At 41.4% G+C, this 18,862-nt stretch overlaps 1 protein-coding gene across 2 annotated transcripts; it reads left to right on the top strand.

Moving 5' to 3' along the window:
* Positions 1-11,715: 11,715 nt before the first annotated feature.
* Positions 11,716-18,629, top strand: katnbl1 (katanin p80 subunit B-like 1). Of its 2 annotated transcripts, none has more exons than XM_086189195.1 (10): positions 11,716-11,811; positions 12,565-12,683; positions 12,829-12,866; positions 13,031-13,313; positions 13,444-13,559; positions 13,654-13,704; positions 15,077-15,166; positions 15,380-15,481; positions 16,781-16,874; positions 18,086-18,629. In XM_086189195.1, exons 2-10 carry the CDS (start codon positions 12,675-12,677, stop codon positions 18,131-18,133), a joined length of 831 nt encoding a protein of 276 aa, XP_086045321.1. In that variant the 5' UTR covers positions 11,716-11,811; positions 12,565-12,674; the 3' UTR covers positions 18,134-18,629. The 2 variants fall into 2 exon arrangements, with proteins under 2 accessions (XP_086045321.1, XP_086045320.1); XM_086189194.1 differs by lacking the exon at positions 11,716-11,811 and adding an exon at positions 11,828-11,991.
* The last annotated feature ends 233 nt before the right edge of the window (positions 18,630-18,862 follow it).

Genomic DNA, 18,862 nt, shown 5'->3' on the forward strand with positions numbered 1-18,862 from the left:
TGCACAGGAAACTTCCAAACTATTCAATCACATTTTTATGTTATCACCACGTCCCCCAGCACTTTTCCTAACTCCACCGACAGATGCAGTTCAAGTCCTAACACACGCATGTATACAGACACACGGACAGAGATTCATGCTTCAGTAGAGAGATAAGGCAGTAACCAGGTAATGGTGAGTAAAGTGTTATTTGAGGAGCAACAACAAATTTTCGCTGGGACTGCTCATCCAAACATCCTCAAACTCAGCAATGAACTTTTCTTGAGGCACCAGTGATGCTCAGGCCAAGTTTGACAGTGTTCGGAAGAACGGCAGCTGAGATATTCGAGGGAAAGGCAGACAGACAATCAGTTAGATGGCAATTACTTGCTTTGGTAGACAGATGAGGGGGCACTCTGGCACTCCTTGTTGTGGCACACTTAGTTATTTATGATATTTGGGGCCAAGAGATGGCTGACCACATTTAGAGGAGAAACTTGGAACTAAAATAATAAAATAAAATGTTTGTTAGTCTACCTTAAAGGTCAGTTCACCCCCCAAAAAAGGAAACTTTTAACAAAGGTGCTCTCCTGTTGCACCAGTCAATCTATTACTGGTGTTAATGGCCAAAAAGCAGCAGGTAACATAAACAAATATTCTGTATAATGGGGGTTCAAACATAATTCACCTTGAATTAAACCATTCTTCTCTAATCTTGATATCAGGTTTTATTTTCAGCAGCATAACTGCCACCACTTCTGTGACTTGTTCCTCCTCTGTCCTCCTCTTTCTCCTACCTCCCTCCACTACCTACAGTTTTTGGTAACGTCAACAAATTCATTCTTTTCTGCTCCTCAAAAGTGTCGCCTACGATGAACTCTGCACACAAGTTGGTGTGCCAGGGGCTAAAAGCAATGACACAAATCACTCCAAACTCTCCATGTTCGTTACTTTTCACTTTTGATAGTTATGATTTTTTTACCCTCAAAGAGTAGCATATCAGACAGGTAAGGAGCAGACACTCCCATTTCATAAACTCAGATCATTGAAAATAGAATGTTCAGACACGATGAAGAAATGTGAGGTCATCTTTTCCCTGCATGTCTTGTGAAGCTTCGAGTCTACTTGGGGATAGAGACTTTGGCGGCCTTGAGCTTGCATCCCTCAACTAATGCCTGCAAGACCTTCTGTCAGGACACCCATACAGAGGTGCAGCAGCCACAGGAAAACACTGCCATCTAGTGTTTGAATCACATCATAATGGATGTAATGAGTTCATTCCCCTCAGCATCTGTTTGCTGTAAATGGGCCACCTACATGGAGATCTGTCTGTCCTTATTCAGTACAACAAAACTGGATATGCCACTCATCTAAATGTACCTCCGCTGTGAGTAAGAGGCTCAAAAAAATCAGCACCTCCGCTCGCAGCTGCAAACAAAACTGGCAGAAAACAGATGAAAGTTGTGTCGTTCTCACAGCATGAAGTAAACATTCAGCCCCAGCTCTGTGGCCCTCTGCGGATGTTTGCAGCTCAGGCGAAGCCTTCACTGCATCTATTGTAACGTATAAATGTGAAATTGAGGTTTCCAATAACAGAGAAACTGAGTGCAAACTGCATTAAGCCAACTTTGTCCTTTTCCCAAGCAATAATTATGCATAGAGGAAAGAAACTGTTGCAGCTGGAAATAGGAGACAAATGTGATCGAACCTAAATCCAAACAAGCGATTTCCTGGAGTTCGTACGTTTTTGACACATGGAAACATTCCCATATGCTGCTGATACATGTTAGACATCATTAATAGAATTATTCATTAACGCTGATGCCGTTTGTGGATCAATACCCCTGAGATGTTATTTTATTGGTTAGAATGTTTATTCTCAAGAGAACTGAATGAGTCAAAATACTCCCTTAATTTGAGAAATTCCTCAGTTCCGCTCTGGGACATCCCCAAATCGTACGTCAGGAATGCAGAAATGGCTGCCACCTTTCGCTTCCTGAGATCTCTCCGCCATCCCTTTGATTTCATTTGGTTTGTGGTCTGTATACAAGGACCCTAATTCATTCCTGGTGGCTGCGCGTGCGTGCGTGTGTGTGTGTGTGTGTGTGTGTGTGTGAAACACCTCTCCAAACAGGCTTACATAATGTCAACACAATTACCGACATTAATCTCAAATGGCTTCAAGTAAATTCAAAGGCGGCAGGCCAAAGCTTTCACACTGCCTGATCTGATGAGTGGGGTAGAGGAGTGGGGGGTGGGGGGCTGGGCTGGGGAAGAGGAGGTGGGGGTTGGGGAGTTCAGGGAATAGACTGCCCCTCAGGCAGCAAGGTTGACTGGTTTTAGCAAGTTCAGTAGCATGTCCTCACAATCCCCTGATAAGAGAAAGTCATATTAGTGAGGTGGTTTGTTCTGCACTTGTTAGTGGCTTCCTCTGTCTCACACTTTGTAGACTTCTTTAGATTCTCAGAGATCAGAGATACAGATGAAACATTTCTCTGAAGGAAACCAAAGTAGAGAATCAGCAGCCTTCATGACTGACGAATGATCACTTATTATCTGGCCAGAAAGCTTCTGAATGTAAGTCAGCACTCCAGCAGAATTTGTTCACCAGGTTCAGCATCTTAACTCAGCTTGTTGTGGTGGTAAACAGCATAATGTTGAGAAAACTATGTTAACATTTACGCATAAGAGGTACCCTGCAAAGTTTTCTTTTCTAGGTTTGTTTCCACTCACCCTGAAAAAAGTAGGATGTCATTTTCCGCTGAACGTGCAAGTCTTTGGAACCTGCTAAAATTGGACCGGACCGTCTCCCTTCTGCAAAAATGTTGCTTCTTTCTTTTGTCTTTTCATCCTTTTTTTTTTTCTTTGTTGGTTTTTTTTGGGGGGTTCAATTAATTCAGGTTGTTGTTGTTGTTCCCTTGCACCGTGTTCTATGTCACAAATGCCCTGTAAACATAATGGGTTATGGAAAGCAGCATGACACTAGTCTAGCGATGTTAACAGTGGTGATTACATACACACAGGTGTATGTTTGGCTGTGATGACAAACAGGCCCAGAAGTGTATACAGTATATATATATATATTACCACATTCATGCGTTTAGATCAACTTTTAAGTCAAATGTTTGTGCAAGTCAATGGGATTTTGGCCAGTGGAAACACCTTGTTACAAGGATTGTGGACTCAACCCAACCCAGCATGTGTGGGTGTGTACTTGAGCAGAAGGATGACTGGAAGATGGGTCTCGAGTCCCATTTATAATATCCAGTTGCTCTTACTGGAGACAATATTTTCCCAACTTTAACTGGTTCAAGAGAATGCACTCGCTTATAACATGTTCTGTCTCATCATTTTAGCAGGTTTAGAAATCCTATTAGCATCCAATTTAATATGTCTCCGTGATTTTTCGTCAGCTAATTCCTGTTCCAGCACGTCTGGTCTAACTCCTGCCATAACTCCAAATGTTGTCATGTTTGTGGCGTCGCTGGTTTATGTTCAAGAGATAATGTGAGGGTTTAGCAAATCTGTGAAAATAAAGTTTCCTGACCTCTAAAAGCTGCTGGCTAATAAACTGGATTTTTTAAATTATATCTGTTAATTTGTAATGTCTCGACACACTGCTCCACTGATGTTTGCCTGATAACAGGGTTTACTTGAAAACTCCAGCCATGGTGTTATAAGCTTGTCTTACCAAGAGAGTGTCAACATGAAGGGAATTTCCCTGCGACTTGAGAGAAAACAGGACTTAAAAGTTTAACCCCCACTAAAAAGTGTTCAGTTTTTATCTGGAGGAATGTCATATACTGTAAATCCTTCCCTGCTAATGTAAATCTCATAATACTCGTATTGACTTTGTGCGTGGTTGCATTTGTCAGAGAAAGAGAGTTTTTTTTCTTCATATCAACCATATTGCTAGGTTGGACTTGAGTCTGTTTGTAAAAAAAAAAAACTTAAAAAAAAAAAAGATTTTGTGAGTTGATGACAATTTTCAATAAATCAAATGAAGTGAATTTGAATTACACCGTCTAAGAAATGTCGTACTTCATGCTGAGAGTATGGAAATCAAATATATGTGCACATGTGGATTTTTCATGTATGTCACATAAATCTATCCACTGTTCGTGGTTAAAAAAAAGCCATTTGTGAAATCTGTTCAACACAGGAATAATTTATACTGCCATGTCAAGTCAAAACAGATGAATATATTTAATTCTGCACAAAACAGGTTTTGCAATATACGTCATAAATTTTTGTTTCTACGTGTAAACATGTACTAGGATGTCATTGGTAACTTTGACCCGTGCTGTTTCTGTGCTATGATGAACCCTGAAACCTGATTAGAAATCCTCTAATAAGCTGTTGATGTGGAGAAAGAGAAGAGGAAGATTTGATATTGGTCTGTAGTTGGCCAAAACTTGCGGATCCAGGGTTGTTGTTTTTTTGAGAAGGGGTTTAATTACTGCTACTTAAAAGGACTGTGGGATGTGACCAGATAGCAGTGACACATTGATCATATCTAAGAGAGGTGCTAACGAGGGGTAGAGAGTTTTTAAGCAGCTTAGTTGGGATGGGGTCTAGAAGACAGGTGGATGGTTTGGAGGAGGAATTGTTGGACCAAGCTCATGAAGGCTAATGGGAGAAAAACTATCAAACTTTAGGATATCAAATGCAGATATTCTATTTTGAATGATATTTTGGATATAAAATTTTGCGCATTTTTCTCACTTACGCAAGGTTGCTGAAGGTTTAAGTGACATTGCAGTTTCTCAGTTATAGTAATTGCAGTAAATCCGCATCTGAGTTAATGAGCCGACAATAATTGTTTGTTTATTGTATCAAAGTAAAAAGAGGCACCTCGTACAAACCTGAATGTGCTTGTGACTGTCCAGCAGTTTGACGTTACAAAGCTGGCCGGCAATGTGGGCTACGAGGGATTGACGCACTATTATGAATAACTGTGTGTTTTGAGGTGATGTTTTCTTCTGTCTCTCTCTCTGCCCAAACTAGATAAGAACATTCGTCACCTCCACCACAAAAGCAGTCCCGATAATCGATGTCAGACCTACTTTTCTGAGGTCTGAAAAACTTCTCACCCTCCTCCAGGGATGTGTTGTTTGACAGTATATTCTACCACACCAGAGGCTGAATCCTTCATGTTCCCATAGTGTAGAATATTTCAAGGAGAATAAAGCCAGTCCTTTTCACAAAAACCTGTGGAAATCGTGGTTGACAGTATATTCGAAGTAAATGTTGAATTCATACGTCAAATTTGAGATGGCAGTTTTACTGCGGGCTTGCAAGGACAATCAGTTGCTGCATGAAAGGACAGCGATGGGGTCCGTATAACAAAATAATAGATTTGTACATGGCCCTAATTGAAGTGTCAGCTAAAATTCTGATATATATGTGCCGCCGCATGAAATATTCATTCATAGCTCCGAACTTAACATTTGTTTTGGCCCGGAAAAGCAGACATTTGAAGGTGGCTTAAACATGATTTCATTTCTTTAGATCATCACTGAAAAATGTACCAAAAATGTACCAAAATCAAATTGAACTTCCATTAAATAACCAGGAGATTTTGTTTGGATGTTGATTTAGAGACAATTCCAACAGCACAAGGATGTATTAGATTTGATTTGATTTTTTTTTTTAATCCACAATAATTGTTCTGTTTAGATTGGTATGTTCAGCTGCTCAGTGATTCTTGGATCTTCGCTAAACAAAAACAGCCACCGGTCAATTTCACGAATGTGGCTGTCTGAGGAGCGAGGCAGACATGATTTTGAACAAGTTTTCAGCTCCAAAATAATCTAAATAAAAGACCAACGTTAAGCCTTGGAACGCATACGATATCTCTCCATGTGCCTTGGCATCTTTTATTATGCTGTCTTAAAAATTTGGTCTTGTAATAGTGAACATTCTGTGTCCAAAACCCTAACTTGAGTTGAATAGTGAGTTATTAGCATTGTTTTCTTTCACAGCCTTGGTAGGAGGGACCCTTCCAAGTCTAGTTCTCCAGAGGATATACAGTATACAAGACTCCTTCCTAGAATTTGTGGAACGCACATGTGGAAGATGCCTGTTACTTTACTTAAGGATTGTTTTTGTATAGCAAGAGATTTAGCAGGGATTGTGCTTTTGACTCCGATCCCGTTACATTTAAAATGAAGCAACTGTACTTTCTACTTAACCACATTTGCTAAACTGAATTTTTTTTGGTCTTCTATTCATCAATTGAACGTAAAGTAAAAAAAACAAAACAAATGAAATATAAAAATGTGGAAATGATCGCTCACCAGCTCAAATTTTCTAATAATTGGTCTAATTATAAGCAAGTTGTACCGTTCGTTTTTGTTCTGAATAAACACATCGGGAAAGTTCAGTTTTAGGAATTTGTTCAAAATATACAATGCGATGTGAATTATGTTATAAAAGGGATATTCACGACGACCTCAAGGTAAAAACGCTTTTCAATCCGTCCTCAAGAAAGACGCTCTTCTCTCCTCTGCGTGTGCATCAGGGAGCTGAGACCCAAAGAGAGCAGCCAGCGATAAATGGAAGTGGAGGGACGGGTTAGCATTCCTCTGTCAAACATCCTCAAGAAGATGAGGTTCAGGATCTTGGTTTGTCCAGAAGTCATTATAATCACCCTCTCTTAGACAGTCAGCCATCATGACTGGCAGCAGTCGCTCTTCTTTTTGCAGTGGATGCTGCGTTGAATTACCTAGTGCAGCAGTATTGTCAAGAAAGTAGCTCTGGCTGTTTGTCCGATTCTTAAATTATGTCTGGCCATTTTTAATTGTTATTTTGTAATACATGTTATGCACAACTCCATCCATCCATCCATCCATCCATCTTTTACCGCTTATCCAGGGTGAACCCCGCCTCTTGCCCGTAGTCGCTGGGATAGGCTCCAGCCCCCCCGCGACCCTTAACAGAAATAAGTGGAAGACAATGGATGGAATGGAAAACATGTAGGATGTAGTGTGCATACTGGCCTTCTGTGGCGACAGGAGTAAATGACTTGATCTCAGTGGGATCTCTTCGGAAAGATAAGATGAACCTTTATTCGTCCCTCAGTGGGGAAATTGGCAACCAAGAAAAAATATCCATACACGATGACCAACAGTGATGACACAGAGATGGAGGGTTGTTATAATATTGTATCAATGAACGTCATGTTTAAGCAGCATGTCTCTTTTCCTCCCTTTCTGTCCACTGAACATGAAGATAGAGATGATGAGGACTGGCTATTGCAGCAGGGTGACATGTCTCAGTCAATCATCTCTTTCCACTGCTGGTTAAATGAGAGTCTCTGAGAAGAATTTATACACTGAGGATCGTTCTTCCTTTCGTGATCGAACAAATTCATTCAGTATCCATCTGTGATTTATTCAAAATGCTCGAGGCCCTGCTGTGAAGATATTTGACGACTAAGAAACAAATTCTAAGCGGATAATTTTTCACTTGTCAGAGCAGACAAAGGAAAGTGAAATCACATCAGAAAGAACAGATGACAGTTTGAACATGACAGGAATTCTTACATCCAAACATGATTTTTGATGGAGCAGCACGGTGGTGCAGTGGTCAGCACTGTGGCCTCACAGCAAGAAGGTTTGAGTCCCGGCTCCAGCACAGGATCTTTCTGTGTGGAGTCTCCATGTTCTCCCTGTTCCTGTGTGGGTTCTCTCTGGTACTCCAGCTTCCTCCCACGGTCCAAAGACATCAAGAGGGGACGAGGCTGATTGATACTCTAAATTGACTGTAGGTGTGACTGTGAGTGTGAATGGTTGTCTGTCTCTATGTGTTGGTCCTGTGATGGACTGGTGACCTGTCCAGGGTGAACCCCACCTCTCACCTGAAGGCTGCTGGGATAGAGAGAGCTCCCCCGTGACCCTTAACAGGATAAGCAGTAGAAAATGGATGGATGGATCATTTCTGATCTGCTATTCAACTCTTAGCACCTATGGATGGATCTAAGTACTGTCATCCTCAAATAAATCACTCCCATCAGGATTGAAAACAGGATCAAAATGATTTATTGTCATTGTACTCAGAGTACAATGAAGTTAAAAAGACAACTTTCTGGTTAAAATACAAAGCATATAATAAAAAAAACAGATATATAAAATAAATTTTAAAAAAGTGTGAATGTATAAATATATTATACTACATATATAATATATATTAGATATATAAATATATACAAAAAGAGCCAGTAAGAGGTGGGATGAATAAATATATTGCATTAGGAATATATTCAGTACTTGTATTGGAGTAAAGCAAGTTAATGAATCTGGAGATGCGGGCCTGGAGGGATCAGTGTCTCTTTCCTGAGGCCATCAGTGAGAACAGGCTGTGTGCGGGGTGTGAACTGTAGGAGGTGATGCCCCTGGCCCTGCGCAGACATCTGCTGTTATAGATGTCTGACAGAGAGGACAGCGGTACTCCTATGACGTTCTGGGCTGACTCCCTGACTCTTTCCAGAGCCTTCTTGTCAGCCTGAGAGCGGCTTCTGTTCCACACCAAGATGTTGCGGGTAAGGATGCTCTCTACAGAAACAGAACATCTGTAGGACAGCAGCAGTGCCTGGGACAGGTTGACCTTCTTCAGGGACCTTAAAAAGTACAGATGCTGCTGTGCCTTTTTCACAAGGGCATCTGTATTAGTGCCCCACGTGAGGTCCTGGGAAAACTATGTTCCCAGGAACCTGAAGTCGCTGACCCTCTCTACGGTGTCCCAGAGATGAGAAGTGTGTGTGCAGGGGTGAAAGTGAGCCGGAACGGGCCGGAACGCAGTTACGGTAAAATATTCACATCCGTAAAGGAGTTCCGTTAAAAAAAGGAGGAGGGAGCTGTCAAAATCCCATATTAAATAAAGAAAACGACGTCTGAAGGTGGTTTCACATTGAACGCGGCAGACACGGCGCGCTGCGCAGGGTGGGGCGCAAGCACGAGCAGCGTACCAAGTTGCTGGGCTTGGTTTTGCACTCATGTGACGTCACAGCGTGCCCACATACACAATGAATGGACTTCCCCCGCGCAGCCTGCGCCTTGCGCATTCAGTGTGAAACCGCCTTGACACAGAGTTGTGCCCATGAGCGCATCTCCGCATGCGAGGCGTTTCTGGTTGGCTGACAGACGGACCTGTAGGTCACGTTACCAGCATTGTTCGTTTTGATTGGTTAAAACCACACGTGTTCTGCTTTCACGGAACGAAAGAAAGAGAAAGAAAACAAAACAGAGGGCAAAATTAAAGAACTCGGCTGCTGGCTACCTGCTTTGGCACAATGCAACGTAAAATATGTAACATGTTTAAGCGAAAATGTGACAGAGTTGAAGAAGCAAGAGAAAAAGTTGGCAAAATTAGACCCACGGAAGATTCAGACTCAGAGACACTCGTTGATGAGAGTGAGTTCCAGGGAGAGACTGTCTCTGTGGAGTCTGCCAGTGAGGACCTACAAGAAGAATAAATCATTGAGTGATATTGATGATCTGTTTTTCCATGTATGCATGTCTGCCTGTTCCCTGTTGTTAGCACTGTAGTGGGCAGTTACTGTAAAAAGCAGTTTTCAAATCATTTCCAGGGCTAGCGCGGGAAGAGTGGGGCTATGGGGGCTGCAGTTGTGTGGGGAATAGACACCCGAAAACTGTCATAAAAATCACCCAAAACCCATTAAAAACCATAAAACTTTGTCAGCGGCGCGTGCCCAAAGGGCGTGGCTACAGTTTCGGCAAGACTTTTAAGCCACTTTCACCCCTGTGTGTGTGTATGTGTGTGTCTTCCTCCTAAAATCCAGAACCAACCCATTATCAAGGGAGAACCAAGTGATGAGGTGCAGGACCTCCTCTCTGTAGGCTGTCTCATCGTTGTTTTGAATCAGCCTCAAAGAAAAAATTTAACAAGGATGTTGCTGTTGCTGAATGGATGCGCAGTCATGGGTATTCAAGGTGTACAACATGGGACTGAGCACACAGTCCAGAGGGGCCCCAGTGTTCACTGTCAGGATTGAGGAGTGAAGGGGCCCCAATCTGACTGACTGCACACAGTTAGAGAGAAAATCTCTGATCCATCTGCAGGCGACTGTGCAGTTTAGACAACAGTCCGCTCGGGATGACGTTATTAAAAGCAGAACTGAAGTCCACAAACAACATCCTTATACAAGTACCAGGTTGTTCTGAATGTTTACACACTGTGTGGAGGGCTGTGTTGATGGCACCTCCCATGGACCTGTTGGCTCTGTATGGGAATTGGTGCCGTTCAAGGCTGTGAAGATTCTATGTGCCTCAGCACCAGTCACTCAAAGCACTTCATCGCATTTGACGTAAGAGCCACAGGTCTGTAGTCATCCAGACTGATGACCGACTGCTTCTTGGGGATGGGTATGATAGTGGCAGGTTTTAAGCAGCTGAGGACTGTGCAGGCAGCGAGTGAGAGGTTAAAGATTGTAATAAAAACCTCTGCCAGCTGGTCCGCACGGCCTCTCAGTACCCTCCCCTGGATGCCATCGGGACCAGCAGCCTTTGACAGGTTACCACCCTGCAGCACCCTCCAGTTCTCATCTGTACACCCAGTGAGGGCCAGGTTGTCAGCTGGTAGCGGCAGCACAGGGGCAAGCACCTCTGGAAGGAATTTCAGAAAATTAATATTGATTTTGCTTTAATTGCTGCAAAGAAGTGAATTACAGTTCACTACAAATACAATCACATTGGCTAAATAGAAATACCAGCTACATTCAATTAAATACAATTAACTGCAATATAAGATGTAAAAATCTGGATTTTTCAAAAATGTGGCAAATGAATATTGATTTTATTTGATGAAAATCATTTGTAGGTACCAGTGGCTGCTATTTAATTTTACAATGACATTTTTTTTCCCATTATCTTGTTTTATTTTCTCTTGTCTTTTTAACTGTTTATACGTTTTACCCCCTCCATACTGTGGCCAATTTGACAGTATGGGTGTCTCATGTAACTGTAACAAGTTGGTGGGTCATTTTTGATTTTTTTTTTTTTAATTCTCTTAATCTCCATTGACTTGTGGAAAGTGAAAACTGCAACAATAAAAATGAAATAAAAGGTTTCAGCATAGGCTGCATGGTGGTGCAGTGGTTAGCACTGTCGCCTCACAGCAAGAAGGTTCGGGGTTCGAGTCCCGATCTTTCTGTGTGGAGTCTTCATGTTCTCCCTGTTCCTGTGTGGGTTCTCGCCGGTACTCCAGCTTCCTCCTCCCACAGTCCAAAGACATCAAGAGGGGACGAGGCTGATTGATACTCTAAATTGACCGTAGGTGTGAGTGTGAATGGTTGTCTGTCTATATGTGTTGGCTCTGTGATGGACTGGTGACCTGTCCCGCCTCTCACCCCCCCCCCCCCCCCCCCCGTGACCCTTAATGTAGGAATAAGCGGAAGACAATGGATGGATGGTTTCAGCATAGGATAAAAGTGAGCTTAAGAACATGACTGTAACAATTAATTACCTTTCCCACAAGTGGAATTGCATTTGTGAAGAAAAACATGGAAAAGTATTCTGATAAAATGTTTTCTGACAACAATACTCGAAACAAATCGAAAGTTATGATGCAGTTTCTGCATGGCAGTGCAGTGTAGTCAAGTTGTCCCGTAAATGGAGGTCTCCATTTAACCATTAGAGGGCAGCAAATCACCTTGGTTGCGTCTCGTCTGCTAATAAACTACAGAGGAAGAAGACCACCGCCTTCCCCACAGACATAGACCGATACCATCATAAATACCACTGGATGGCGCCATTATACACTAATTTGGACTTTGTGTTGCATAATGTCCAGCAGTCGTCGCTGAAACTCCAGGTTACTTTGCCAAAATCTATCCCACAATCCTCACTCACCGGCGGTGTATTCATTTGAATGGTTAAAACTCAGAAACGCCAGTGAAGCTGCTGAAAGTAGTTGTCCTTGAGTGTTACCAGTTTTTCACGTTTCGGATTTACACTCCTCATGCGTCTTCAATACGTTTGACGTAATGGCTCGGTTGGTATTTTGACTATGTTGTTTAAGTTGTGAGAATGATTCCAAATTGTTTATTGAGCCATATGTTCTTGAGTTAAAAGGCTAACTGGCTAGTTAGCTCGCACTAGCGGCCCTGCTGGTTATTTGCGACCTATCCTTGGTGGTTTAGCTTTATGCTAACAGTTGCAGTTTGCCAACTGGAGTTTGAAGTTAGCTAGCAGCATTCGTAACAACGAAACAAAACAGAGGGTTTTAGTTCATTAGAAACACCCCTGTGGGTGTGTTGTTAGCATGTTAAATAACCTATCACTCAAGAGACGAGACATTTGTTGCAGCACTAGCTAATTAATGCTAGTAAGCATTAGTAGCCGACGCCTTTCCACAAAACGATGCGTTTAATAAGGTTAGTTTCTCTGTATATGTGAATGTCTGTCGTTAGCTCGCGTCTCTCCATGGAACGCAATGCTCTGCGAGAAGCATGACATTGTGTAAAATGTTTTAAAAGCGGAAAGTAGCGTCAACCCTTGCTAATCACATTTGCTGGGGGTAAAAAAGACACTCGCTAATTCTGTCCTGCAATTGTTTGTCCAACAGTGTCTCTTATTATGGCAGCTGATGAGCATGTGTGACAACAGGAAGTCTCTGAGGTCGACCAGAATAAATCCAATGGCCTATCTTGCCTGCATCTTTCTGCTGATAAGAACATGAAGCAGGTATGTAGTTGATAGCAAATATCTTGTTTTTTATGTAAACAGTTGTCCGATAAAGTATTTTCTGACAACTGTGAAGTGCGAGTGCAGTGGTGTAATAGTAGTAGAAGATGTAGTGGTGGCCTCATCCCCTATCCTTTTGTTTTAGGTGGATGTTATAAATAAGGAAGAATTAGATAAGGAAAGGTGAGTCTCTCATCCACATCTGTGGGATTCATCCAGTTCCCTGATTATTGTGTCCTACAGATGATCCCTTTTAGTCACTTCAAAATCAAGGCACTTTTCCATGGCCATTATAACCCAATGATTCTCTAGACTAAAACAACTTTGGGTGACTTTCCTCTTGGCAGATTTCAAGTGCATTACAGAGTACACAGTCCAGGCAAAGCGAAGCGGTTGTCATCTTACAAGAGGAAGAGCTGTCCATTGGAAGAGGTGGGCTTAAAGCTGCACCGCAAAGCATCAGATGTAGGCCGTGCTCATGACCCCGGCATGGCCAACAAAGAAAATGAGCTGACATGCTCTGATGATGTGCGGGGTAACCACTTCAAGGACAACTGCGGGCTCCCTGTGAACTCTGCAGAGGCCTCCAAGATGGCAGGGGCCAGCTCCAAGTATAGTGACTTTACTGAGGTGAGTGGCTGAAAACACAATGGCTTTTGATGTGCAGTGTTTGAGCTTATGCCCTTGAATCATTCAAGAAAGGTGATAAAACCAGCTCAACTGACAGAGTATTCCCTGTCTGCATTGTTGTCTTGCACAGCTATCAAAGGACCACGAAGCAATGACTCACATCCTCTTTGGACGGAATCTCCGACTAAAAGTAGCACTAACACTATGGCAAAGAAATGCCAGTGAATTGGTGGCCTATCTAATAAGGTAGAAGGCTGGCGGCTAATACCTTATTCAGGTTATTTCTTTTTTTCCACTGTCAAAAGTATAACAATACTTCTTCATGTTTGTGGTTTTGCAGAATTCAAGACACAGAAGTGCTGCTCGACTGCTTACCTGTCTTAACCAACGAGTGAGTCTCATTTGAATATTTAGGAAGTTGTACTTATTTAGCAGCTCCTGTAATTGCTGGACTAAAAAAACAGCACCAATCTGGACTTAATAAGGTCATGTGTAACCTCTATGAATGAATATGTAAAGCTGCAATGATTTTGGCCGACCATCTTTTGCTTTTTCAAAAAAAAAACCGAACAAACAAACAAAGATTTAAGTCACTTTTTTTGAACAAAAATTTAAAACCATTGGTTTCAAATGTGCCATATATGATGGGAAGCTGTGTATCCCTTCTGGTGGAAAAAGGCCATCTGAAGATGCCATCTTGAGCTTGAAGAAATTACAAGCATTTTGCACTGTCCCGAATTTTAAAATCAAAGTGTTTAATGGAGGGGAAATTCTGATCAGTGAAAGTAAACAGGGACCAAAATTTATGCCATGTGGGATCAGGGCTGCAAGATTCGAGGGGGGAAAAAAATCAAACGAATGATTAAATCTTACTCCCATTTTCAGTGAACTTTCAGGACAGTGAAATGGTATAATTTAGTGGGGATTGAATTAATCCTGCACAGTTCATTGAATCGTAACATCAGTTGTGCACATTACTTAATCCTACACACACGCACACACACATTTCTGCCATACAGATGTGACAGAAATGGTTTTGTTTTTGTAATGGATATTGTTTGTCACTGAACCAAGTGTAACGCTTTCCTTTTCAAAACAGTATCTCACAGGGTTTTTTTTTATGCTACTTACATTGAGAAGTAAAAAACTTATGATTTTTATCAATGATTTCTGTTCATTGTCCTCGATAACCAAGCAAACACACACAAAACCATTTGTTGTTGTTGTTTTTTTTGCAATATCGCACACAATAATCTCAACATGAATTTTTCACCGATTTATGCTGCTCTAATCTGTAGAATACGATGTGTGGTTGGCGTATCAGCAGCATCATAATATTGTGTTGACAAAAACATACCCTTTAAAAAATATCGTGCATAGAATTTGAAAATTGCAGCGGGCCGTTTCATGTTATTGCTTAAATTTTGATTCGTCGTGCAACTCTATGGAAAACATCACGCGTAAGGGAGAAAGGTAGTGCCAAAACTGTTTACAGTTGAATGAAATCTTCAATCATATCATATGATCTAAAGATACACGTGCACTTTCCTGTAACACAAACATGTCTCTAAAACAAGATTTGAATGGGAAGGGCTAACGGGGTAACGCATACACATCCGTCAGTGAACGATTACAGAACACGGCTCTGAACCAAACAATTCAGTTTAGATTTAATTTGACATTTGCTTTTCCGGACTTGGCCAGATTTCAAATAACCAGCTTGCTTACATTCTCTCTCTTCTTTGTTTCTGCTTTCTTGACAGCCTTCAAACTGAAGCACCATGTTTATCACTTGGATGCTGTGTTGACCTCATGCCCCAAGTGAAAGTGATTCTTGCGAGTAATTATGAAGAGTAAGTGCCAACAAGTATCTTTATAAATATGTAGTGTTTTGTCTCTGAGATTGTCTCGACTGCTGTGTTGGTTTGGGATAAAATGCTCCATGCTGAAAAGAGATTGAACAAGTCTGAACTGATGTAGACTCTTGATGAATTGTCATCAGAATAAAACAGCAAAAATCATATTATATTTGAATTTTCTCTTTTTGGTTGCCCATCTTTTCTCAGACACTTAATGGTGGGTTTACACTGGGTTCAATCCGTCATCAGGAAGTGGTGGCCAGAACTTTCTAGGAAGGAGAAAAGACTGCGGGACAGTTCAGAAGACAGGTGGGCAACTACGTGTTTTCCAACTTGGCCGACTTCCTCTAGTTTTTGCTGCCTTACTTGACAAGAATTTGATATCCAGTTTTATTTCTCTGGAAATACCTTCTGCATAGTAAAATTGGAAGTAACCAACCATTTGCACATCCAGATTCAGATAATTCATTTTGAAAATACACAAAGTTGTTCTTTTAAGTGTCATCCTGTGATGCACCCTGTCATTCTACTCAGGGTTTGCAGGGTTCGTAACATGCTTAGGGGTGGGACGGTTCACCATTCAGTGAAAATCATCAAGGATTATGTAGGCCAAAATCAAACGTGGATGCATTGCAGACAGTTTAAAAAATAATAATAATATTGGTTTCTTATTGGAAAAATGCTTTAAAGTAATTTTCCCGCCATCAAAATACGGAGTGCAGTTCAGAAAGAGCGGAGACACCAGTATCAGTCTTTTGTCCTCCGTGTGTTGCTTTTCAGGGCAAACCCACTGTGATGCTTACTTCTGGGTTGGTCCTCAGAAATGCTCCATCCCTGCAGGACTCTCAACGACATTAACATGAATTTGCCTTCAGATTCGTGTTAAAGAAGCCAAACGTACGAGCGCTTTAGAGACAGCCTCCGTTTCCATTTGTAACTAAACATGTCGGCAACAAGCAGCCGGTCGAATGAATTGGGTTAATTCTGCATTTATCACACTGGAGGGAGCTCTGAATCGATTCTACCATTTTCTGCATTCGTTGATTGAATCATTGAATTGTGAATTGCACTGCATCTCCACGACAGTTACCCCCCCCCCCCCCCCCACCACCACCACCACCACCACCACCACCCCTAAGCGTGCTTGAACGTGTGTGTTGAAAAATGCTAGATTCTCAACTTAATCTGGGAGTTCAATCCACACTGTCATTCTTGAGTCTCTTTAGAATTTAAGTTAGATAATCTCGTTGGAATATTTATTTGGCTGGTTTCAAATCGGCAAGCATTAACTGATCGGGATCAAAGCCTACAATAAGAGTTCATGTGAAGAGCTGGAAAAATATTGACGACTGCCTTGCAAATGAAGGTATTCCCTGAACTATTTCGTAAGTACTACGTGATGATTAAGGTATTGACACGTACTTTGAATGTGCTTGAATTTTACTCCCAAACTTTTACAAGCCCTGACAGACGGGACAGCGAAGTACCACTAATACAAACACGGCTAACCGAACGATGTGAGCCTATTGGCAGGTCACCTGATGTCATTTCCTTCAGCATTTATGAGGTCAAGCCAGGTGTAATTTGCTTGCTGAATGTTCATCACAGGAATGTTGAAGTCATGAAGCAGCGTCTGAAGGACTTGTGGAAAGACGGAGCCAAGTTATGTTTGGTTCCAGGGTCGACAGGAGACCTGGCAAAGGTGAGAAGATGACGATACTGCAGTATTCTTTTTTTTTTTGTTTTGTCAGGGTCCATAGTGACGTGAAAAATCTGGACGAGCAATGCAATTTCCATGAGTGCAAAAACCAACTGGATAATAATAATCATTTGATTATTATTGATCAGTCTCCTGTGCCAAATATAAACAGACGTTCCAGAGAGTAGTCATGAAAATTTTCCCTCACAAATTTGAAAATGTCACGGGAAATTATTGTCAATTATGTGTATGAACCCTGTTTTTCTGTTGTTCCGCGTTGCATCAACATAGATATTTTGGTGCATTGTTTTATAATAGTGAATAGTAACTGAAAAATCTGCTCTTTGAATATTTAGGGAGTACCGGTAATGTCATCTTTTTGTTCAGATGCTCATGTCAAGCTTTGATGGAAGTCTGGTATGTGTGTTAAGGTTGTGTGAAATTTAAAAAAAAAAAAAAAGTCAGTTATATTGATTTTCCCTTAAATAATTGAATGAATGAATTAGAAAGGGTGCACTGAGGTTGTATGACTTCACGATATGTGCCTCACTGGAAATGAAATACAATCAAGTGTGTTTAATTTGACCTAAATAAACCCTAACCAAGGTCATGTTTTCTCCCATATTAGTCTATGAATTAGTCTTTCAAACAGGGGATTTAAACATTAAAAAGAAATTGTATCCTACATTAGAATCTGCTCCTAAAGTAAATAATCTGCAAAAAGCTGTCTTGCAGTTTGTCCCAGATGTCATTCTGACATTCCCTGAGATGGCGTTGAGAAGACGGAGATCAACTTGACCTTTGATCACCAAATATTTTTCAGTTCTTTTGATTATGCATAACATTAACGAAGACTGGAGTCCACGATGCACACAACCCAAAATCATAAAGTCCAAAGACTTGGGCTACACTGCACGCAGGCTAACTAGCATTAACAGTTTCAAGTCTGTAACAGGGTAGTTCCCACCCCTTCATTCCGTTACACCCTGGTATGCATCAAACTATGAAAGAGACTTGATTTTAAGTTTTAACGAAAAGATTTACGATGTTTTTCCGATTTGTTTTGAAAAAAACAAGTACATTTCCAAGCAGAACCATGTTTGGGATTGTGAATTATTCATGGTGTTGATAATTGGGTACATAAACCTAAGATCGTACACGTTTGCAGGACGAGCAGGGAGGACCCCTAATTGTGTCTGGGCCCTTTGTTGCAGGCCATCGAGGCTCATCTCTCCCAGCTGCCCCGACAGTCGTCAGCGTAGCACTCTGAGGACGTGACCACTACTGCCAGATCATGGCTGTGTTTGAACTGACTATCGTACCAGAGAATTGGACTGGTTCATTCTTCCCACCCGCACCTCTTAACTTGGACTGAACTTGATGCTTCAGACAGCTCCCTCGGTTCTAGCTGGAGACACTCGAGCAGGGCTGGGAGAGCAGAAGAAACACAGCGAATGACTGCTTCACATTGAAGTGGACTGTCTTGTTGAAGGGGCATATAGCGGACCTCCGTGAGACTGGGTGTATGTCGCTCGTCGTAGTGCCAAGCTCTTTGTCACTACAACACTTGTTGCCATGGAATGCAAAATGCACTTGTGGATGTTACCAATGCCCCACTGTTTTGTTGTTTTAGCCTGGGTTCCAGAACTTGAATCTGCTACAGTCTTAAGTTATTAGAGCTCCTCGTATTTTCCTCTTGCCACCATGTATGACATTTGACTGTTTAATGTAAAAACAAGTGATTCTTTTAATCTTCTTTTAAATAAATTTGATAAATATGAATTTCTGAATGTTCTTAATGTTTATTTTAATGTTAAGGACTTTGCAGCAGAGAAAATATTGATCTGTCATGGGACTCTGAGTGGCACATTGCAGTTATTTATTTATTTTTACAGATAATATTCCTACTTAGATAATAAATGTTTTGTTTTACTATTCATTTTCACTAAATCAAAGAGATTTTGAGTGTGCTGGGAGAGTCAGTGAGTCTT

Source organism: Aulostomus chinensis, chromosome 20 (genome assembly GCF_037954235.1).
Source record: "Aulostomus chinensis isolate RoL2024-O1b breed Wild chromosome 20, RoL_Achi_v1.0, whole genome shotgun sequence".
NCBI classification, from domain to species: Eukaryota; Metazoa; Chordata; class Actinopteri; order Syngnathiformes; family Aulostomidae; genus Aulostomus; species Aulostomus chinensis.

Coding starts and splice junctions, on each gene's coding strand:
- katnbl1 (XM_086189195.1), top strand. Junction 13,314..13,443: donor AGTATAGTGACTTTACTGAG/GTGAGTGGCTGA, acceptor TGTCTTGCACAG/CTATCAAAGGACCACGAAGC. Junction 13,560..13,653: donor TTGGTGGCCTATCTAATAAG/GTAGAAGGCTGG, acceptor GTGGTTTTGCAG/AATTCAAGACACAGAAGTGC.